The sequence below is a fragment of the Pseudorca crassidens genome, chromosome 15, assembly GCF_039906515.1.
Source record: "Pseudorca crassidens isolate mPseCra1 chromosome 15, mPseCra1.hap1, whole genome shotgun sequence".
NCBI classification, from domain to species: Eukaryota; Metazoa; Chordata; class Mammalia; order Artiodactyla; family Delphinidae; genus Pseudorca; species Pseudorca crassidens.
Window position 1 is genome coordinate 67,996,678 of NC_090310.1, and position 24,186 is coordinate 68,020,863.

Sequence of the window (24,186 nt, forward strand, 5' to 3'; positions counted from 1 at the left end):
CTTACAAGGCATGCAACAAGACAAAAAAAAAAAAAAAGAATTCCAGGGGACCCTGGAACCCAGCTTCTGGGGTTCAAAGCTCAGTCTCTTATTAGCTGTGTGACCTTGGACAAGTCACTTAACTTCTCTGAGTCCTGGCTTCACGTGGGGATATTTGTACCTACCTAATAAGGATTGGCAAACACTTATTTCTATGTGTTTGATAAACAGAAATGTATCCCAAGGCACTTAAGGAAATGAGGAAGCCAACTGTAGGCAATACTTTACAAGGGTGTGTGTCTGTCTGGTTTCCTGCCCAGACTGAGAGTAGCAGTCAGTGTCTGACACTGACTCAGGGAGTGTGTGCTAACGAAATGAACAGGAGAGCTAGATGTTTATCTGGGTGTGGTGTACCACTGCCTCAAACTGGTCACAAATTTAAATGTTGAGGACTAGAGGCTTGGTAGCTATATTACAGTGCGTCCATTTGATGGAATGTGGTAACATTAAATTAAAATCAAAATCACAGAAAACTGTCTGATAGAGAAATGCTAATGATATATGGAGAAGTGACAGGGCCAGGATGAAAGACCATGTGCAGGAAGAGTTCTTAACCTGGGGTCCAGGGAACCCCCAAGGTGCAGCAAATAGAATTCAGGAGTTCATAAACTTGGATGGGAAAAAATTACATCATTATTTTCACTTCCTTCAACTGTGAAAGACCAAAAACCACAGTCTTAGGTGCACTTATGACTTGTCACTCATAAGAACCACAGATATGTTTATCTCTCTTTATAGTTGTTACAGATAACCGGAAATATAGATTGCATTCATCTCTACCACAAAATTATGGAACTTATTGATTCTACTAATAAATCTTGTTATATAGAGCATATATTACTATATCACAAATTTATTTAAAAATTTTTGATAACTATATTGCAATGTAATTGAACCCTAGGTGTTATATTGTGTGTATTTAAAATATTATTCTGAGGAAGGATTCATTTGAAATTATTGGAAGCTGTGTGTGAATGTTAATGAAATTTCTTGGGGGGAAGAGGACAAAGATGCTATTTGACTTTTTTTCTCTGTGCTTCTCCATATTTTCTGTTTTCCACAATGTGCATGAATTACTTTTCAAATTATAAAAGAGGTGTTTTATAAAATATCAATGAGGTCCCCCAACACTCAATGTTCTTTGGAGTCAGCCAGACCTGGGTTAGCATCCCAGCTCTGCCCCTCTCCAGCTGAGGAGCCCCTCTGCTGGGTGGGTCCCCTCCAGCCTCTGTTTCTTCATCTCGGTAATGGGGCCACACCTGCCTACCCACCTTCGCTCTTCTCCTGGGGCGTGGGGTCCAGGGCCTGCCACCCCTCGTATCCCGGCTGCAAGTCAGGCCTGGTCATCCACGACTCCACCCAGCAGTGGAAGTTCCTGTTGGGGAAACAAAGCAGAACGTGGACCAGGACTTTCATGCAGACGTTCACGGTCACCTCCTGCGGGCTGTCCACACTCGCCTTGTCCTAAGCTGACCCCAGAACGTCCCCCCCCACACTTTGCTCTTCCTCTGGGGGCCCCAGTCGGGTGCTCCCAACTACACTGGGAGTCCTCAACCCCTCTCCCCAACTCCTTTCCCCTCTCAGTGGCTCTGCATGCCCAGCTGACCGGACCTCCTGATTTCTCGACTCTTCCTTCTTTTTTTTTTTTTTTGTTGTTTTTTTTGTTTTTGTTTTTGCGGTACACGGTCCTCTCACTGTTGTGGCCTCTCCCTGTTGCAGAGCACAGGTTCTGGACGCGCAGGCTCAGCGGCCATGACTCACGGGCCCAGCTGCTCCACGGCATGTGGGATCTTCCCGGACCGGGGCACGAACCCGTGTCCCCTGCATCAGCAGGCGGACTCCCAAACACTGCGCCACCAGGGAAGCCCCGACTCTTCCTTCTTTTTCAGCTCACAGGCTCTGCCTGGATTCAGACCCCACCACCACCCACCTGGACCACAGCCCCGCCCCCTGCTTCCGATCTGTCCCCCCGGTCATCATCACACCCCTCTCCAGTCTGAAGCCTCTGGAATCAAGACCAGACCCCCAGCCTGGCAGTGCAGACCCCGGACGGTGTGTTCTCCCTGACGCCCTTTCATGCTCCCTGCATTGACTTTCCTTCCTCTTGGCCTTTGCTCCTGCTGTCCCCGTCCTGGAGCCTCTCCAAGGCCCGCTTCCTTTTGTCCAAATACCGTTCAACTTTTAAACCCAGTTCAAATGTGACCTCCTCTGAGAAATCGCCCCAAGTTTCCTCTCCAGGGGATCCTTCCCACTGAGCGCCCCCCTCACCAGATCATCTCGCTCTTGTCACTCTGGATCTCCCCAAACTCGTTGCGGAAGTACTCGATGAGCAGGTTGCTGTTCTGGTCGTGGGCCGAGTTATAGTTGGTCACGACGCGGGTGGGGACACCGAGGCACCGCAGCACTGGGTCGGGGGACACAGTGGAGAGAGCTTAGGGGATGAGCTGAGGCCCTAGACACATCTGCTCTGCTTGGGCCTCCACGTGCCCATCTGTACCCCAGGGAGCACTGCACACTGGTAAGGGTGCACCCACCCGGACAATGGCACCCACCTCGCTGGTTGGCCCATGTCCACTCTTTCCCTTTCACATCACAGATAACAAAAGACTCTAAATGCAAATCTGACATTAACGGTCCTCTGCTAAACCCTCAATGGCTCCCCACAGACCTCGAGGTCAAGGCCAGACCTCCACCATGGCCCTTACCCTGGAGGGTCTGGCCCCTGACCACCTCCTGCACACTTCGCTCCAGCCACACTGGCCTCGCTGCTCCTCCAGCACTCCATGCTGCCAACAGCCCCAGGACATAGGCATATGCTGTACCCTGGGCCAGGAAGGCCACCCGGTCGGGTTTAGATTACCCCACCATTTGCATTCATAGCAAAACTGGCGAGTCATCATCATTCTCAATATACAGGTGTGTGAGGGATTCTTTAATTTGTCCTCTGAGGGCAGTGAGCGAGCTGTCTTATTTTATATCCCCAGAGCCCAGCACAGGCCTGGCACAGGCTAATTTGTCAAATGGGATGAAGGAGTGGGTGAAGTAGAAAGAAAAGGAGGAAGGAAAGGAATGACAGAGATTCAGAGTGAGGAGTGAACAGCGGGGCAAGCAGAAGAGGGAACAAAGGTCAGGAGCCCTTCCGTTCCAGCCCCAGCTGCTTCAGGCTGTGTGGCCTGAGGCCAGTCCCTTCGCCTCTCTGGACCTTGTTTCCTCCTCTCTAGCCCGGGCTTCAGGTGCACTGGGACTCCATCGTGGACGAGGAGGGCCTGCATTTGGGCCTCAGCACAGTTTACAGAGAGCCCAGAGTAACTGGGAAAGGGACTGGTGTTGGAATGATAGGTGACAAAGAGGCAGGATATCAAGTGGCATCTATAGACCACAGAGGAGGGACGAAGACCCCGGGCATGAATCCTGCCCAAATGGTGATGCTAGGTGCTCCCGACAGAGGGAATTATGGGTGTTTTTCCTCCTTCATTTTTTTATGTTACTTTTTATGTAAAATGTAAAAGTAACATATTCTCAGGGTAAGGTAAAGAAAGTAACATCTAAAAAAAGAAAGGCAACAGAAAGGCCTACTAAATATAATCTGTAGGACCTTTGGTTTACTTTTAGTTTTGATTGAGGTTGAGTCTCTGAGACGGGGGAGGGACAGGGATGTGACCTTTGCCCTGTGCCCACCATCAACCAGAGCAAGAGCTTCCCCGATGGCCCTGGATTCTGGCCGGGAGACATGAGGGCACTGGGAGGAGGAAGGAAGGAGCAGCTGTGACCCTCCACCTCTTGCCTGGTTCCTGTGCCCTTTAACTTGGGTAGAGTCTGGATGCTCTGCTGCCCGTGGCGAGGGCTGATGTCCCAACCCCAGGCCTTGCCCCACCATGTGACAGGTTTCAGAGTACAGACCTGAGGCTTGGGGAGACCTGTCGCCGCTGCCCAGGGAGCAAGGCTCCACTCCTGTCCCAGGGATGGTGTCCCAGGAGGCCTCATCATCACAGTCTAAGGCCAGGAGGCTGGCCTTAGAGGGGCGGGCCCACCTCGTTCCAAGCCTGGCTGTGCCGCTCACCAGCTGTGCAACCTTGGCCAAGCCACTTCTCTTCTCTGAGCCTCCGTTTCCTCCTCTAAGAGGAGCTAATAATAGCAGCTTGTAATGATTCAGAGGGTAATGGGTATGGGCGGCCTGGCCGAACAGAAAAGTGTGTCACGGTGCCCATCACTGCAAATGTCCATCCGATCACGGTCAGCCGACTTATGGACACAGAGAAAATGCCCCAAGATCCAGCTGAGGAATCCCAGCTGCCCCGGAAATCCCCAAACCCCACCTAACTTGAACCAGAGACTGCTAAGTGACATCTCCCCGGGTCCTAAGAGCTCCCTGGGACTTGGGTCAGTGACTGCTGTCTCCATTTTACACATGAGGAAGCAGGCTTGGAGACACCAGTTCTCTTGCCCAAGTCCTCCCAGGGGTCAGAGGCAGAGCTGGAATTCAACCCGGGCAGTCCATCTCGAGTCCCTGGGCCGATCCACCATTCGGCTCCCTACAGAAACCCCGTGACCACGGGGGTCAGACGCCCCCTTATTTGACCAAATCTCCCTGGCTCCATTACACATCAGGCCTGGGAGAAGGCTGCAGGGACCCGGGCTCACAGAAGCCAAGGGCAGTTCCAGGCCCTCTCACATCCCGTGTGCCGCTCACCAGTGCAGGCCACAGCAGCAAAGACCCAGCACTGGCCATACTTGACGCGCTGGCAGCTGTCATTCTTCCAGCGACGCAGGATGTCCACGCTGCCGATCCAGAACATGGGGCTGATGCCATCCCTGTAGTTGTTGTCCCAGCGTCCCAGCAGCACGCCCTGGTCATCATTGCAGTTGACCTGCAACCAGCGAGAGCATCAGAGGGACCAAGCCTGGGGAAAGGGTGACAGCTGCACTAGGGTGGGCATGAATTCAGCACATGGTGAAAGGCAGGGAAGGGCGTTCCAGGTTGAAGGAAGAGCAGGTGCAAAGATCCCAAGGTGTGACAGACCAGGAGGTTAGACATGGTTGGTGCTGGAGAGAGAAGCGGGAGGGAGGAGGTAGAGAGGGGTCAAGGTCGTGAGAGTGATGCCGGAGATGTGAATTTGTCCGTGGAGTGGAAGGGGAGTGACATGGCGTGACCTGAGTTTTACAAAGACCCCTTCTGGCCCCTGCCCAGATTGTGTCATTTGCCCCCAGACTCCCAGAACCTCGAGAATAAAATGCAGCCTCCTGACCGTGGCCCTGAGGCCTGCACCGTCTGGCCCTGCCCCCTCTGCAGCCCACCTGCATCCGACCCTCCTGCTTGTGCTCTGCTCCAGCCAAACCAGCCCCCCTTTTGCTCCTCAAACCTGCCACAGCCGCCCCTCCTCAGGGAGCCTTTGCACAAGCTGTCCCCTCTGCCTGGGATGCTCTTATCCTCCCAGTTACTACGTCAACTCGGGACTCATCACTCAGGGAGGTCCCCCAGCCCCTTGCTGGGGTTAGGCCCTGTGTCAGACACTGTCACACATCTGGCCCCTTTGGCGAGTGCATCGTAATTTATGACTGTGCACTCATGTGATACTGTGGTTCCGCCTGTCTCCTCCCACACACACCCTAGAACGGAAGCTCTATGAAGTTAGAGACCATTCATGTCTTACACCTGCTTTTCCCCGGTGCCTAGGATGTGGGTGGCACTTGACGAATGCTTGCTGGATGGGTGAGTGAGTGAATGAATGAATGGATTGCTTTGAGGGACCACATGGCATTACCCGCATTTGTACCTTGTCTCTCCAAATACAAGGTCTCCTAGCTGGAACTCACCCATCTCCTGGGTTCCCCCACCGTGCCCAGCGCGGGGCCTGGCCTCCATCATCACAGTAAGGGAGGGCCCCTGGGGCGGGCCTGCTACTCACTCACCATGGCGCTCACCACCCGGCCCACGTAGACTGGACTGCTGCGGCGGGAGCAGTCGCGGCCAGCGTTCCTCAGGAACTTGGGGTTGACGTCCAAGAGCATCAGGCAGATGTCCAGAATCCCGTCTTCAAACTGTGTCAGAGGAAACAAGGGGAGGATGAGGGAGCTGAGAAGTCACCTCCTCTGGGAAGCCTGCCTTGAAGTCCAGCAGTTGTGGGACCCCTCTGCTGTCTCACACAGCAGATCAGAGGCTCGGGCTGGGTCTGTCACATCTCTGTAGTGCCAGCTTTTCCTGGCCCAGGAAAGGGGGGATGAGGTGGGACAATGACTGAGTGTGTGAGAAAGGGGGAGGGGGTGTGACTGCATCCAGGCTGGGGGGTCCTGGGAACTTGGAGTAGAGCCCAGAGTGAAAAGCCCAGCGTCCCTGGAGCTTCCCTCCCCTCCGACTCACCTCAGGCCCAGCCACTGCACTCCCCCACCACCACGTCTTCACTTCCCTCAAGCCTGACTCACCCTGCAGAGCTGATGAGCCTCCCCTCCTTCCCCATCCTATCGCCACACACCGTTCGGATTGGAACCAAAGTATAGACTGTAAAGAAGTAAATCTAATCTCATCACTCCTGTTTCCACTGCACCCAGAGTAAAATCTAGACTTTTCCCTGTGGCCTGCAAGGCCCATTAAGATCTGTGTCCCATAGAGAACAAACGTATGGACGCGGAGGAAGGGAGGTGGTGGTGGGATGACTTGGGAGATTGGGATTGACATATATACACTAATGTGTATAAAATCGATAACTAATAAGAACCTGCTGTATAAAAAATAAATAAAATTAAAAAAAAACCGATCTGTGTCCCACCCCATCTTTGACCTCATCTCTCACCGCTCTCACCCATACTCATTCTGCTCCAGGCTCACTGCCTCAGGACCTTTGTACTTGCTATTTCCTTTGCTTGGAATGCTCTTCCTGCCTCTCTCTGTGTGACGCACACCTTCTCATCCTTGCAACTCAGATGTTATGTTTTTCAAAATCTCTCCTTGTCACCTTTCATTGGACGACCCATCCGTCACGTTCAAGAGCTCTCCTATCTGCCCCCTGCTCCCCATCTCTGTGGTCTTGTCCCAAACCAGGCCTTATCGCAGGTCTCCCTCCATGACACAGAATAGCCCTCCCTGGCTTGAACCATTCATCTTGTGGCTCCCTATTGCCATCTGCCTGACATTCAGGGCTGTTCACAACCTGAACACTGCTGACTTCTCCCACGTCATCTCCTGGGGCCCCTTCTCATATAAGTGCTCCCCAAACTGTAACATACTTCTTAGGTATATAAACTTTCCCACCTCTGAGCTTCGGCTCATGCTGTTCCTTTGGCTTGGAATACCAGGCACCCACCTCTTCCAAAGCTCAGCTCAAATTCTGCCTACTTCAGGAACTGCCTGATTCCCTTCCTTCCTTTAGGTCTTATCATCCTGGCTAGTGATGACTTCCGGAAGTTTGCAAGGCCATGTCCCACGGCCCCGCACAACCTGGACACAGACCAGCAACTCAGAAAATGAAAGGGAGGAGTTAGCTTTGTTCTGTCTCTCAGGGGAGAATACAGAGCCCTGGGAAATAAGAGCCAATTCATTTTTTGATGTATTTTATGCATCACAGTCATATGACCATTTCATTTACATCCCACAGAGGGCTACAGGGTTTCTGCAGTTATTTGGAGGCAGACAGTTGTACGATTATTATCCCCAATATTCAGAAGAGGAAACTGAGGCCAGAGCCCCAGATCTCAGGGATCATCCTATGATCCCAGGGCAGGACTCTCTAGTCCTGAACATGGAGCCTGATCCAGGGGCTGCTAAGAGAAATCTCAAGGTGAACCCTACCCCAGGAGGCCAACACCCACTAATACACCAGGAGGTTGAAGGGCGAGGGGTGTGACGGTTCTTGCTTCATGAGTTTTCTCAGCAATATCTCAAGAATTTTTATGGGATGCTGGATAGTAGAGGAAATAAGAGTATTGATTTGGAGAACCAGCCCGGGCTGGCCTGCTGAAAGAGGAGGAATCACATGGTACAGTGATGAGCCAACCAGCTCAGCCTAGACAGCCATGTCCTGGTTGGCCCATAGATTTATGAGAAATAATGAATGATTGTTTTTTCAAGCCTCCAAGTTTTGGACTTGTTTGTTAGTCAGCAGTAGCTAGCTGATACAACAGTGATTCTCAAAGTATCACTGGATCAATAGCATCAGCATCACCTGAGAACTTGTTAAAAATGCAAATTCTCAGCCCACACCCAGACCTACTGTATCAGAAACTAGGGCTGGGACCCAGGAACTTGTGTTTTAACCCATTTTTTCAGGTGATTCTGACATATATTCGAGTTTGTGAACCACTGATCTAGATAATGGTTTAAAGCCCCTCTCAGCACATGCCTAGCATATCGTAAGCTTCCTCCAGTGCTGCCCATTATTTTGATATATGGCCTTGAATGTTCCCCTTCTCCCTCATGGAGCACCTGCCAGCCCCACAACTCTCAAAGGCCCTCCTATTCTTTTCCACCTTGAATCCAGAGCTGCTGCTCCCACAGTGGAAAGGGCCACCCTTTGCTGTGTGACCTCAGGCTTGGCCTGGGCCCTCTCTAAGCCTCTAGCCATTTCAGGGCCCTTGAATCTTTGACAGCATGGTGTGGGTGACTCAGACCTGCTCACAATTCTGACTTTGATTTTGACTGTCTCAGACCCAGGACCTAGTACACGGTGGGCCTAAGATGGCTGGGAGGGGCAGGGTGTGGCCTTACCTGCCCAAAATTCCAAGGTATTCTATTGATGAACTTGGCTGAGCCCTGGTAGATGAAGCCCTGTTGGGTGAGGACGTACTCCCGCCGCTCCTCTTCTGAGTCCAGGTACACAGCGTCCGCTGTGGGTGAAAAGGAAAGGGCCTCAACTCGAGGTCTGGCAAGGCCCAGGTTCCCCACAGACATGGCAGCCGGGGTGCCAACTCCCCAGGGCCAGGTCCGTTTCTCAGAGGCCTTTCTCTCTTTTAATCAGAAAAACTAGTCATTAATTAATAATCCCATATCAGTGAGATAAGGTATTATCAGTGACAACAATGTCTGTCTTTTATCCGACACTTGGCATGTGCCAGGACCCATGATAAATGTATGACATATATTAACTTGTTTAATATCTACAAAAGCCCCATGTGGAAGGGATCCTTGGAAGCCCCATTTTACAGATGGCAAAACTGAGGCTCAAGAATATATTACAGATGGGAAACCTGATGCCAAAACAAGAGACAGGCACACTCGCTGGGCCACGAGTCAGGAACCCCCTAGCTCTGAGTCTCCTTTGCTGTGTGACCCTGGGCAGGTCACTTCTTCTCCTGCCACCTGACTGTGTTCCCTAAGAGTAAAATGTGATCCCAGATCTGAAAGGTGCTTTGCAAGCTAAAGCCCTGAGCCAGTGCGAGGAAGGAGCATCATTCAGGTGGAGAGAAAGCCGAGAAAGTGTCACTGCAGCTCAGGGGAGGAGGGTCCTTGTCCAGCTTGGGGGGTCCGCTGGCATCTGAAGGTTGCCTGGATGACATTCTAAGCAGAGGACCAGAGAGAGCAGAGGTGCGCCTGCTGGAAGACGCAGGGCACTTAGTTCCCTGTGGCTAGTGACGACAGAAAAGGGCCTGGGGCGGTGGGGCCAGATGACTGGAAGGCAAAGGTTAGCCTGGCCTTTCTAATCCTCACTTCACAAGTGAAGAAATTGAGGCTGGGAAGGGGAATTCCAGAGCCATGGTATGACTTTGGTCGGCTCTGGGCATTTTTGCCTCCGTGGGCTCCTTCCTCCACAAAAAAATAAAAAAACAAAAATATATTTTATGACTGCATTGGTATAATGATGAACATATTAATATTATATGTTAAAACACATTCTCTGGCCTGAACATTCATTTTGTTTCTTCTGATTTTAAAAGAAATTAACACATTTTCATGGGTCCCTAAAAGTATGGCGGGCCCAGGCAGCGTGCCTACTGAAATCAGCTTGGGGAAACATGCCCAGTGCCTGGGATGAAGCTGCCCGGCCCCTCAGACCCCTGGGCTCCCTACAGCGACCAGCAACTTTACAGCTTGGAGGAAGCAAACGTGAAAGTGGCTGGGTGTCTTCTGCGTTCTGCCCTGTGGCTCTGAAGATTGTGCAATAAACATCAGCCTTCAGATAAATAAACTATGTGGCTGTAAATCAGTGGCAGCACGGGAGGAAGAATTTAAAGAAGGCAAAGCCCACGGTACTTTCTCATCCAGTGAAGGTGTCAGCACATGTTGAATTGTCCCCACCGCAGCCCAGGAAGCTGGGACTATGATGTCCCCGCTCAGGTCTCTAGCTGGTAAAGGTGGAGGCCTTGGGGCCGCTAGATCCCGACCCCAACCATGTTGGAGCTCAGGGATGGGAGGCCCCCAGGTCACGGGCAGATCCCCCCTCCCCCCAGAGGGAGAGCAGTTTCCTCCCCTAGTGTGCCCAGCACCACTGAGCCCAACTTCCTGCCTCCGCATCACCGGTTCCCGGCCTAGGATGTGGGTCCCTTTAGTCACTGTGCTGCTTGGCTGACTGTCAGGGAGGAGGCCAGGACACAGGAAGGGGACATACCCCAGACCCTCACTCCCCGTTCCCTGAACTCTGAAACCCCACGGTGTTGGGGTCGGGGAGGGGCACTGCCACGTTCCTGCCCTGCGGGCAGGGTTGCCAACTAGCTGTAAGTTCACATTGACTGAAATCAAAATGAGTGGACAGTGGGTCCAGCAAGGCCACTTCTGTCCTGAGAAACCATTCCGTGTGGCCACAGGGCATGTGATCAAGGGTGTTCCTCCCTCTGATAAGCCACAGGGGATCAACTCATGCCTGTGGGTGGGAGCCAGACTAATGAACCATCCACCCGGCAAGACCCAGGGCACTCCCAGCTCTTAAGAAAGATGAGCAGATGTCTGCAGACTGATGCAGAAAGAGCCTCAAGATGTACAGTACAGGGAGAAAAAAACCAACCCAAGTTGTGGGCTGATGGATATGGTAAGATTCTTTTATGTTTAAGAAAGACAGGGAAACCCATAATGCAGTGAGGTCTTGTACAACATGATGAATGTAATTAACACTGCTGTATGTTACATGTGAAAGTTCTTAAGAGAATAAATCCTAAAAGTTCTCAACACAAGGAAAAAATTTTTTCTATTTAATTTTGTATCTATATGAGATGATGGATGTTCATTAAACTTGTGATAATCATTTCACGATGTACATAAGTCATCGTGTACAGTCATTATGCTGTACACCTTAAGCTTATACAGTGCTGTATGTCAATTATATCTCAATAAAACCGGAAGGAAGAAAAAATACAGTGACTTCTCCAGGCACATACATTGGAATCTAAGGAGATAACCCCCCCAAAGACATCTAATAATGGTGTTTCCCAAGGAAGAGAGTCAAGGGGGGCTTGTCTCTCTGTAGTGCTTGAAGCTTTTATAGAGAAGGTGTTCTCATGTCTTACTGTTATAATTAGAAATAAAAGCGAAAGTATGTAAAAGAGAAAATTTAAAAATCTTTCTGTTCAAATAAAATGCCCCAAAATGGAGAAAAAAGAAAGAAAGAAAGAAAGCAGTGGCCTAGTAAGAAGCTGGTTGTCTTGATGCTGGAGAGGCCAGAATTTCTGCCCTGGGCCCCAGGCTTTGAGGAGGGACAGCCCATTCCCAGCTGGCCCCACCCACAAGGCCTCTCTCTCTGCTGGGCTCCGTAGCAGCAGGAAGGAAAGAGAGCCCACTGTCTTGTAAGTCACATGCGGAAACTGAGGAAGGCCTGTGGCGCGCCCCTGTCTCCTCCCATCTGCTCGAGATAGACTCAGCCCTCTCCCGGACTCTCTAGTTTTGTCCAGCATCGCCCACTTGCTTCTTGAAGGACCTGCCTAAAACCACTTATCTCTGAGCCTCAGTTTACCGTCTGTAAAACGAGGATGCTAACCTCTCCCCCTGGGGATTGTTGAGAGCCATCACTGAAAGAGTGCATAAGGAGGCACTTAGGTGACCAAACTGCTCCTGCCCACCTCTCCTGGGTACCCCGCCCCTCCACCTCCCTGTTTCCCTTCCCCAAGCCAGTCTGGTGGGATTTAAAACAGAGCCCCACGGAACAGAACCAGGCGTAAAGCCGCGGCCCTGGGCATCCATTGGGCAGCCCTTTCCTGAACGGGGCTCCTGAACCCGGGCCACCTCCAGGCCCAGCTCACAGTGCCAGGGCCTCAGACACGGGGTGAGATCCCTTCGTAGCTACGTAGGCTGGGGCAAGTCATTTTGCTTCCGCAAGCCTGTCTCCTCCTCTGTAAATGGGAATAATGAGTTCCGACATCACAAGGTCTTTGGGAGGCTGGAGCACGGAACTGTATAGAGCAGGCCTCACTCAATTCAACTGCATGTCTCTTCCGCCCCATCCCCCCACCCTCAGTGGTTCCCATGGGTGGGTCCAGCCCTGCCCATCTCCACACCCTGCCCCGCGGATGAAGCGCAGCTCACCTGGGCACCAGGCATTGAAGAGCAGGGTGAAGTGACCCAGCACGAAGCTGGAGCCCTGGTAGCCAGTGGAGGCCTCCAGGCTGAGGCGGTACAGGCCAATGGGGGAGCTGGCTGGGGTGCGGAGCTGCAGCGAGAGGGCACTGTCCTGCTGGTCCACCACTGTGGCCGCCCAGGCACCCTCCTCCACAGCATCGGACAGCCCGAAGCGGGCCTTGGTCCCGGCATCCTCGCTGGGGGCTGGGCCTGCAGAGGGAGAAAGCAGGGGCCGTGAGCCAGGGGTGGTGAGGGGGGGTGAGCGCCAGGGCTGGCAGGAGCAGAGCACATGTCTGGGGTCCCCTGGGCCTGGGTTTGAGGCCTAGTTCTGTCACTAACCATTGAGGGAACTTTGGGGACAGGTTTCATCTCTCTGAGCCTCAGCTTCTTCATCTGTAAAATGGGGATCAGACCCCAAAAATGTGCAGGATGGTTTTGGGGGAATACGTGAAAATGTGCAGGCGCACAGCACGCCCTCAGTCTCCTAGGAGGTTCCTCCTGGGAGAGGGGACAGCGTGGCCTGGGACAGGGTCACAGTCACACTGCTCTGGACTGGCGTGACTTTGGGGAAGACCATTCTCTTCTCTGGGCTCAGTTTGCCCATCTGTAACATGGACAGGAATTAGGCAAGATACTCTCCGAAGGTCCTCCTCTCCTGCCTAAATCCTTTAACTTTCAGAAAAAGAAGCCGAGACTCTGAGAAGAACGGGACCTTGGTCCTCTGATGTCCCCAGTGGGGCCTGTCTGAAAGCCTGCCTGCTCTTGGCTAGCAGAGGGTGCTGGCCAATGCAGGCCTAGGTGTCTGTCTCCCAAGGGCCCCTCCAACTTTGCCTCTGTACCTCCGTAGGCAGCCACGAAGAGCCAGAACTACCCCTCGCCTCCCTACAGCCTTTTACACTTTACAAAGCACCTTGGCACTTCCTGCTTCTCCCAAGACCCCTTGTACAGGAGGGAAAACTGAGGCTCAGAGAGAAGGGCTCTCCCAAGAACATCCCAGGGGGTCTGCAGCAAAGCTAACATCTGAGCCCACATCTCTAGGCCCTGGGCTGCCCCCAAGGTGCCTCTCATTCCCAAAAGGGAGGCTCCCTAGTGGGGGGGTTTCAGGGCTCAGTGTGGTGACAGCCTGTCCTGAACTAGCTCTTTTTCAGTTGGAGGGCAGGGCCTAGCCCATGTAGGCGGGTCTGAGTCATGGGGAGGGAGAGGGGTGCTGGTCACTCTTTCTGGACTTGGGCGGCAGAGAGAAGAAACAAAACCTTCTCTGCCTGGTTGGGCGGCTGCTCGGGAGGCTTTCTGTTTATTCTTGCATCTCCCTCCCTGCAGCTCTGCCCCCCCTCACTACTGACAATATGGGGCCCTGCTCACTGAGGGGCTACCTGCCAGCCCCACCCACTCCCAGGCCCAAATATAACTATGAACTAACTGGCATGACACAGGCCTCTGGGGCCCTGTCTGAGTGCCAGGAGCCAGCTGTAAGCCTTTAAATGCTCCCTGTCTTCCAGAGCCAGTATTTAGGGGAGAAGTGGGGCAGCACTGGGGCCCGAGAGCCAGCCTAGGTCTGGTTCCACCACTTAGACCCTGAGTGCTGTGTGACCTGGGCTAAGTCACCAGGCCTCTCTGATCTGCGATTTTCTCATCAAAGAAGAAAACAGGCTTAGACTACACGCCTGGAAAGGTTCGACTCCAGGTCTGAAACTGGCTCTGTGGCCTTGGACAAGCTATTTAGCTTCTCTGTGCCTCAGTTTCCTTACCTGTAAAATGGGGTCAATTGCAATACCTCCTCATAAGGTCATTGTGAGGCTCAAAGAAGGTGATGCTTGTTAAGCACATTGCAAGGTGCCTGGCACATAGTAAGTGCTCAATACATGATAGTTATTATTAATTATTGTCACTACCACCTTCTAACGCTGTTTAGAAGAATCAGTGAGAGTTTAAAGTAGTGACTAGCACATAGTAATTATGCAGTAAATATGAACTACCCCCAGCGTCATCCAAAGAGACCATATTACAAATCAGAATTCTCAGGCCAAATAACAGATTTTGAGACTGGAGTGGAATGCGGTAATTGTCTAGCTCAATTGAATCACTTCACAGATACAGAAACTGAGACCGAAAGGGGTAAAGTTGGGGTGACTATACATCCCAGTTTTCCCAGGATAGTTTCATTTTATGCCTGTGGTCCCAGCATAATTCTTTTTTTTTTTTTTACATCTTTATTGGAGTATAATTGCTTTACAATGGTGTGTTAGTTTCTGCTTTATAACAAAGTGAATCAGTTATACATATACATATGTCCCCATATCTCTTCCCTCTTGCGTCTCCCTCCCTCCCACCCTCCCTATCCCACCCCTCCAGGAGGTCACAAAGCACCGAGCTGATCTCCCTGTGCTATGCGGCTGCTTCCCACTAGCTATCTATTTTACGTTTGGTAGTGTATATATGTCCATGCCTCTCTCTCGCTTTGTCACAGCTTACCCTTCCCTCTCCCCATATCCTCAAGTCCATTCTCTAGTAGGTCTGTGTCTTTATTCCTGTCTTACCCCTAGGTTCTTCATGACATATTTTTTTCTTAAATTCCATATATATGTGTTAGCATACGGTATTTGTCCTTCCCTTTCTGACTTACTTCACTCTGTATGACAGACTCTAGGTCTATCCACCTCATTACAAATAGCTCAATTTCATTTCTTTTTATGGCTGAGTAATATCCCATTGTATATATGTGCCACATCTTCTTTATCCATTCATCCGATGATGGACACTTAGGTTGTTTCCATCTCCGGGGTATTGTAAATAGAGCTGCAATGAACATTTTGGTACATGACTCTTTTTGAATTATGGTTTTCTCTGGGTATATGCCCAGTAATGGGTTTGCTGGGTCATATGGTAATTCTGTTTTTAGTTTTTTAAGGAACCTCCATACTGTTCTCCATAGTGGCTGTATCAATTTACATTCCCACCAACAGTGCAAGAGGGTTCCCTTTTCTCCACACCCTCTCCAGAATTTATTGTTTGTAGATATTTTGATGATGGCCATTCTGACCAGTGTGAGGTGATACCTCACTGTAGTTTTGATTTGCATTTCTCTAATGATTAGTGATGTTGAGCATTCTTTCATGTGTTTGTTGACAATCTGTATATCTTCTTTGGAGAAATGTCTATTTAGGTCTCCTGCCCATTTTTGGATTGGGTTGTTTGTTTTTTTGTTATTGAGCTGCATGAGCTGCTTGTAAATTTTGGAGATAAATCCTTTGTCAGTTGCTTCGTTTGCAAATATTTTCTCCCATTCTGAGGGTTGTCTTTTGGTCTTGTTTATGGTTTCCTTTGCTGTGCAAAAGCCTGGAAGCTTCATTAGGTCCCATTTGTTTATCCAGCATAATTCTTAATGGCACCCCTTTCATTCTCAGAAAAGACTCTGTTTGGATGATCAATGATCTGGTCTCCATGGTAACGGCCTGGGCCAGGTACCATAGCCACCATCACTATTGATACATCACCCTCAGGGACAGGCCAGGAAACACATTTCCCTTTCTCTCTGTCCCGCGGAAACCGTGTACATACACGCACTTACACACCCTTTTCTTCTGAGGGGTCCTGGTGGATGGGATGCGGACGGGCTGCCCCCGGCCCCACTGCTGCTCACATAAACTGGCTTAGAAAACTCCTTGGCTGCGGTTCCACGCGGTACTCTTTGTGGGGCTAGAGGCGCCGCAGAGACCCCCCTGGGTAAATGGCCCTGGAGACCTGAGGGGTCCTGGCCACTACCCCGACCACGGCAGTGAGGGCCTGGGTGGGGTGGATGAGGGGAACCTTCCAGAGTCAAGCCTCCTATTAGCTGCAGAAGGCTTCTTTTCACTGCTTCAGGATGACCTCACTCTCACCCGACCCACCTTCCCAACCCTGGCCCGCCTTGGGGGGAAGCAGAGCTTTATTCCTTAACAAGGGTGGTGCTTGTCTGCTGTGGTCTGTACCCCACAGCAGAGCCTGTCTGGCCTCGAATTGTCAGGGTGAATTGCATGGCATCTGGGCATGGGTGGGGTCAGGTCACACACCCCATTTGCTGAATGACCTTCGCCAGCTCTCTCCCCTCTCTGGGCCTCAGTTTCCCTGAAGAGGTAGGACAGGCTGACCATAAGCTAGAATGTTCCAACACTAGGGCAGGGTGCCCAGGCCAGGCCCAGGGTCGGGGGCTGACCAAAGCCAGGCCTCAAGGCAGAAAGCTCCGCTTCCTGGTATTGTTTCTCAGCTTCCCCAGCCCACAGGAGGGTCTTGGTAGCTCAGACAGGGAGGCCGAGTGCACCCAGAGATACAGTGCCTTCTGTGGCTGCCCCGGGGGCTGTGGACGTTACCAGGGCAGGTTGGCTATGATTTGAGATAAGTTGGCAGAGACTGGAGAACAGAGATTAGTTGCTGGGGTAAGAAGGTCAGCTGCCTGCCTCCCCCGTGGCCCCAACCCTGAACTTGGGGCCTCGTGACCTAGTGTCAGGCTACCTAGACAAATGGAGAAGAAGGAGAAAGAAATTCGGACACCTTGAAAGTGAAAGAAGGAAAAAGAGATGGGAAATACCCAAGTTGGCAGTTCATCGACCATCCATTTCACAGAGGAGTAAACTGAGGCCGGCAGGCACTTGTGGTGAACAAGTAAATGTCCCTGCTCTCAGATCACATCAATGAAAAGCCTCAACTCTAGGGTCAGGGTTTCAATCCTGCTGTGTCCCTAACTTACTGTGTGACCTGGGCAAGTAACTTGACCTTTCTGAGTCTCAGAGTTCTCATCTGTAAAATGGGTGTTAGTTATGCTTCCAGAACAGAAGGATTCAGGATGAGTATGCATACACCATAGATGTGATTTTCATCAAGCCAAGCCTGACACTTCTCAGGGCACCACACCCAGCCCTTAACTGCCATGGATTCAGCCTTCCACTTTACAGAGGGGGAAACTGAGGCTGGAAAGATCAGAGACTTGCAGGAGGCCCCTCAGATTTATTGGAAGAACCCCAAGGATGCTGGGTATGTGTGGGGGGGGGTGCCCTGGCTAGTAGGTGTGTTCCTGCCAGAAGGGAAGGGGGAGGAAGGAAAGGGATGAAGGGGATATCCGTGGCTGGTCTGCAGGCACTGTGATAAGCTTTATCAAACGGCCTCCCAGGTAGTACGGGCCTCAGCCTGCTTGCTCTCTGGCCTCAGAGACCTCAGAAAGAGCTAGAGCTCACCTTTCCCACACTTGGGCCAGAGTCCCAGCCAGGCGGCCCCTCTCTGACCTCAAGGGAGTGGTTCCCATCAGAAGCCAAACCCAGGGATTTGACATTTAAGGCCACTTTCCTGGGAATAGCAAAGAAGACTGGACACTGGGCATCTGGGGATGGGGTGGTTGGGGCCTCAATGTCCCTTCATCCATCACTGGAGTCCCTGGAGCAAGACCAGCAAACAGCTGCTAACATCTGCAGAGCACTCCCTCATGTCAGGCCCTTCTCACCTAACTACCTTCCACCAGGAGCGCTTTACCTCAGAGAGGCTAAGCAACTTGCCCAGGGTCACACAGCGGGTAGGCAGTCTGGTCCACACCAGAACCCAGGTCTGTCTGTCCAGCTCCTGAGCCTGAGGCAGCCTCCCAAGGCTTAGAGAAAGAACCAGGGGAACATAAAACTGCCCACTCAGAGGGCTGGAGCAGCTGGGGTTCTCTCCACCAACCAGACCCTCTTTGGGCCTGATCCCAGAGGCTTCATCAGGTTGCGTGGGTTTGCGGGGGTGACTGTTGATAAGAACTGGGAAGTTGTTCTCATGTGGGAAAAGGCAGGCAGGACCTTGATGGACCCGTGTGGCGGCAAACCTCCCCCTCAACCCTGGTGACAACAGGTTGTCAGGAACCCAGGCGTCCAGAAGCACAGACTTATCTACAAGACTGAGGGCCTGCGGAGACATCTCTGCACTCTCTGGCCTCAGTTCCCTCATCTGTAAAATGGGTTATGACTGCTGGGAATTTCTCAGGGGGTGAAGAGGAATGGCGTCACCTGTCCCATGGTCTGTCAGGGGACAACGAAACCACAGAACAGGGAGGTGCGGGCGTGGGACTCACCAGTCACGGCACAGAAGGTGAGGCTGTCCACGCCGGCCTCGTAGTTTCGGCCCTCGAAGTGCAGCGTCAGCCAGAAGGGCTGGCCCCGTCGCACCACCAGCTTCTCCCTGCACAGGTCAGCCGTGTGGTGGTCACGGCCATTGGCCTCCAGCTCCAGGTCACATCTCTCCAGAACAAGATCTGTGGAGACAGATCTTGAGCCGTGGTTCCATCCCTCAGCCAGCTGTGAGCCCTGAGCTCCCTGGACGTGAGGGGTTCAGGGCGCCCCCTGGGAGCCAGCCTTCCCAATCCCCACCCGCCCTGTCCCCCAGGGGCTAACTGGGCCTGAATCTCCCCGACTCTTTTTTTTTTTTTTTGGCCATGCTGCGCGGCTTGCAGGATCTTAGTTCCCAGACCAGGGATTGAACCTGGGCCCACTGCAGTGGAAGCCCAGAGTCCTAACCACTGGACCGGTGGGGAATTCCCTCCCCAGCTCTTAATCACAGGTTGCGTGCACTGCGGCAAGTGGGGAAGCTTTGCACCTCCCAGCCGTGGACCCTCAGGCAACTCAGCTTTTCTGGGCCTCACTTTTCCCCATGTGTCCACAGGTGGGGACAGCAGGACCCACCTAACAGGGCTGTGGTGAGCCATTTAGCCCGGTGCTCGGCTCATAATAAATGCCTACTGAACACGAGCTAGTCTATTGTGATTGGAGGGCTCTTTTGGTAAAAAGGGGGGTGGTGTTCGGTATCTATTAATTACACAGGCTTTGCCTTTTAGGTTCAATTTCCGATTTCCAGAAAATACAGAGGACTGAGGAAGATGTAAACACAGAACCAGGAAGCAATCCACAAAATTCATACTCTGGGAAACTATAGGTAAAGTATTTGGTTTCTTTAACCAATAAATTACAAAAAAAAAAAAAACCCAGAAAAGACAAGAAAAAAAAGTTGAAGGGATAACCTATAGACTAAGAGAAACCTAAAACACATTACAACCCCCTGTGCTGTGTGACGCTTATTTGGATTTCGATTTTAAAAACTATTTATTACATGCATGAGGCAATTAGAAATTTGAATACTGATGTATAATGGTGATATTAAGGAATTTTTAATTTGTTTATGTCTAAAAAGGAGTCCTTATTCTTTGGAGAGATATATTGAAATATTTACGGATGAAATGATGTGATGCCTGGGATTTGTTTCCAAATAATAGGTTGTGGGGTGTGAGGGCGGGAGGCAACAGTAGCCATAAGTTGGTGGTAGTTGGGACCAGGTGACGAGAACATAGGCATTTATTCTACTGTTCTCTTTACTTTTATGTATGTTCATTATTCTCCATAATATAAATTTTTTTCAATGACAGAGGTTTTGGAGTCTTCTGGACCTGAGTTTCAGTTCTGCTGTGCCGCTGTGTGATCCTGGGGAAGGTGTCTCTCCCTCTCTGTGCCTCCTTTACTGAAGCATCAAAGGGCTGCTGTGAGATCTAGCAGAAGACACCCTTTCCCCGGGGCCGAGCCCAGGGCAAAAGTTTGATACGTGAAAGTTCTCTTTTCCCATATTTTCAGAGGGAGCTGAAGACCAGGGGAGGGACCGGGGTGATGGGAGAGTGAGGGTCAAATCTCATAAACCTTGGCAAGTTCAATCTGACCTAATCAAGGTCAAGATTAGGGGGACCGTAGGGTGATAGGAGTGGGCAAGGGAGATGCTCAGAATTATGGGGCCCTTAAGAGTATGTGGTCCCACTGAGGCCCAGGGGCAGGGATTTGCCAAAGTCACCCAGCAAGTGGGTCCTTCCACAGGGACATACATGCAGGTCTCCTCCCTTCCGCCATGGAATAGCCCCCAAATGAGGCGCGAATTGCCCAGTAACTGCCGAGGGCTTTGACATGGATTATCTCCACTTAAACCTCACAACTACCCACCTACACAGCTACTACCACTACCTTCACTTTGTAGACAGAGACATTACGCGGCCCCAGGTCTCACGGCAAGCACAAGCTGAAGCTTTGGGGTTTGAATCCAGGGCTGTAGGTTCGGGAGCCCGCACTGGTAACAACCTCACTCACAGCTCAGGATTTGTTGTCCATCCCCCTGACCCCCTCCACCCCTCCCATCCCCCGCCCACGTCCCGTGTTGTTTCAAGCCTAGGAGGAGACCTGGAGGAAGTTGAGGCCCCTGCAATCACAGCAAGAGAGACCTCCGCTAGCCACAGGGAAGAACTTCCTGCTGGCCTGTTGGGGTGAAGAAACACTGTTTTGGGAAACTTCAACTCCAGAGAGCTTAAGCAAGAAAGAGGCCACTGTTGTCCCCCTAGGAGACCTTAGGGAGATGGTCGGTCCCTGGTCTGGGGCAGATGCAGCGCTTTCTCACTCTATTGTCTGAAGAAAGATTTCCAGAAATCATGCCCAGCTCTAGAGGTGCAGAAACACTGGGGTCCAGGATCTTAGGATTTCTGCACTGAGAAAGGACCCGAGGTCTTCCAGGCCACCGGGACCCCTGTAGGAAGTGGCCACTCTGGCAGTGGGTCAGGGGGCTCATCATAATTGGCATCTCCAGAGTCCCCCAGGTCTACTGAACCCCACTCTTGGGGACAGGGTGGGAAACTGCATGGGGCACAAGTGGCCGCCTAGGTGACGCATCACACCCAGCCCTGAGCTGGCTTTCCATGGCATGTGTTGGGGAGCCGGGTCCCAGAGAGGGACAAAGGTGGCCCGAGATCACACAGCAGGTCGGGCACGTCGGTGGTTCCCCCTGCTTGTTCCTGCTCCACGCGCCCCGGGTCCCTCTCCATGTTCGCTCTGCCCACCCTCCTTCCTGGGGTCTGCGGTGGTGCAGAGGCCACCTCCAAATGGACTTGACCCAAGAGTCAGCCAGGATGCTGAGTCCAGCAGCATTAGTACAGGCGCATCTCCCATCGTAGAAATCCCTCCTCTGAAATGGTAGCCCTGCCCGTGTGTGTGTGTGTGTGTGTGTGTAGGAAATGAATTGAGCTCCTTCTCCAGTCCTTTCACAGATGTACTGAGGACTGGCATTACTGTCCATGTTTTACAGGAAGGGAAACTGAGACTCAACCAGTGGCCAAGGACAAGGGTTGCAGAACTTGAGGGCAGGGAGGGACCTAGGAAAGCAAGTCTGCTCTCAGGCCTCTCCCCCATAGGATGCTGGGAGCTCCTCTCTGGCCCCCAAGGCCAAGGAGACAGCCAGGCTTGGGTTACACACCACCACGGACTAACCAAAACTAAGTACTTGAGCCCAGGCCAGCACCCTCTGTACAGCTTCACGCCTGGCATGCAGCAGGGAGCCAGCTCCCACTAACTGACGGAGGACAAGTGACAATGGTCTGCTAACACAGTACTTTACCGTTCATAACATGCCTTCGTGTTCCATTGCCTCATCTGATCCAGGAAGGCAGAGGTTAATGACTATGCCCTGGGGATGGGGAAGCTGAGGCCCCAAGCAGAGCCAGGACTGGGAGCCCCGCACCTCTCACCCAGCCCAGCCCACCTGTTGCGCTCCAAATCGGGGACTTAGGGATTGAGCCCAGCCCGGTCCTGACCCCCACTGCACCGGTGGGACCACAGAGATCAGGTAAGGATGGCTGAACCCGGGGCCCCTGAGCGGTCGCAGCGGCGCTGACCCTGATACTGCACTGACCCTGATACTCACCCTCGGCCATGGTCGGGTGGTGGCTGTGCTCTTCAGACCCGTGGCAGGACTCTCCAAGTGCAGACCACTAGCAACTGGCAATGCAGAGGCTGAGACCGACGGTGAACTTATAGCCCGCTTAGGGGCGGGCTAGGGGCGGGGCCTTGCGGGAAGGCGGGGACCTGGCGGGGAGGCGGTGTCCTGTCTGGGTCCACGCTCCTCTCCACCAGCCGGCTGGGGCGCACCCGGGGGTCAGGAGACGAGGAAGGAAGTGAAGGTTGGGCAAGGGCGCCCCCTGGGGAAACAGAGCAGGGCTGGGACGGCAGCCACGGGGACACACAGACCAGGACACCCAGACACACCTGGATACATAGAGTCAGATCTTGGGTAACAGAGACCCCTGGATACAGAAACACACACAGATACAGACACACAATTGCACCAGGACACACAGGCATACTTGGATACACAGACATGGACCCGCAGTCAGGTCAGACCCGGGATCAAGAAGACACATACACCATCAGATAAAGATACACATGGAGCAGACACAGACACACAATCAGGGACGTAGGGTTGTGGACGCACAGAGACACAGACACACTGTGACAGATACGACAAATAAACCTGGACACACAGACACGGTGACGTAGACAGAAAATCAGATTAAAATCAGAGACATGCCTGTACATAGCCACAGCCAGACACACACGGACAGGTACCCACCAAGAACTACACACAAATAAGCAGGTGTCCGGATGCACCCAGCTCATAGACACACGGACCACACACCACCAGAGGTGGACACAAAATCAGATTGGGGCACTTACAGACACACAAAGGTGCAGATACTGGGAGACGGACACACAGACAGACATGGCCTCATGTACAAACATGCAGACACACCCACAAAGACAGACTCAACACACCTGTCTCTGTCGCAAAATCCAGAGACATCCCTCTATCTCATCCATCCCTCTATCCATCTAATCGTCCATCCATCTAATCATTCAATCATCCATCTACTCACCCATCCATCCATCCATCCAACCATCCATCCATCCACTTACCCCTCCCCCACTCCCTCCCTCTACTGATGATGTTCCTTCAGGTCCAGCCTGTGCCAGAAGGAAACAAAGCCAACGTCCCAGGGACTCAACCTCTGACCTCTCACTCCTAGCACCCTAGGGGATGGGGGGATCACCCATTCTTCTCCCTCTGGTCCCCCAGCCTCCTATGGTTCTCAGCCACCACAAGTCCTGAACAGGGAGGGTCCTTGGAGAGGCAGGGGCCTGTGAGCCTCCTCCAGCCCTTTTTCCAGAGTAAGTTCCATATTTATGGATGGATTAGGCTACAAAATTGGCCCCAGTTTCCATTCCTGTGTGACACAGCGCAGGGAACAAACCTGTGTTGTTTTAGTAGATGTGTGTCCCTGAGTCAAATGGACCCTGCCTGAGGTCTTAGTGAACAAACTTACAACAGTTTGGGGCCCTGCTGACCCATAAAATTGCCCAATGGGTGAACCTTGTCATTGCCCCATCTTATAGACTGTTGTAGAAACTGTTCCCTACAGCTAGCGAGAGCTGAAAGGAAGGAGTGGTGTGCATGAACGTCAGTCAAGAAGCCAGGGTTTGAGATCACACTATGTAGCCATGGGCATGTATTTTGGCTCTCCAGGCCTCAGTCTCCCCCTCTGCAAAATGAGGAAAAGAATTCCTCCCTCACAGGCCTGGAGTAAGACTCAACCATAATAACTGAGTTTGGGCACCTAGTACATAGTGATCACTCAATAACTGGGGCTTCTGAGTTTGGGAGCAAAAATGCCATGTGTCCCAGAACCTGGCTCTGAGAGTAGGGACCTCAAAGAGAAACAGGAGGCCCGGAGACAGTCAGGCTCTGCAGAAGGAAGGTTGCAGTCTCAGCGTTTCTACAAGAGTCAGACCTGCCCCACATGAAAGGATGGGTTTTGCCTTTGTCCA

The 24,186-nt window shown here is 52.1% G+C and overlaps 1 protein-coding gene across 1 annotated transcript in view; it reads right to left on the minus strand.

The window, feature by feature from the left end:
• The window catches only part of TGM2 (transglutaminase 2), a 33,319-nt gene extending 10,958 nt beyond the window's left edge, over positions 1-22,361 (minus strand). Inside the window, exons 1-8 of the mRNA XM_067708110.1 lie at positions 22,229-22,361; positions 18,582-18,761; positions 12,479-12,721; positions 8,738-8,856; positions 5,950-6,078; positions 4,730-4,907; positions 2,308-2,443; positions 1,311-1,414 (exon numbers count right to left, since the gene is read on the minus strand). Of these exons, the coding sequence (XP_067564211.1) occupies positions 1,311-1,414; positions 2,308-2,443; positions 4,730-4,907; positions 5,950-6,078; positions 8,738-8,856; positions 12,479-12,721; positions 18,582-18,761; positions 22,229-22,238 (1,099 nt within the window). The 5' untranslated portion in view covers positions 22,239-22,361. The remainder of the gene's footprint in view (positions 1-1,310; positions 1,415-2,307; positions 2,444-4,729; positions 4,908-5,949; positions 6,079-8,737; positions 8,857-12,478; positions 12,722-18,581; positions 18,762-22,228) is intronic.
• Between the last annotated feature and the right edge of the window lie 1,825 nt (positions 22,362-24,186).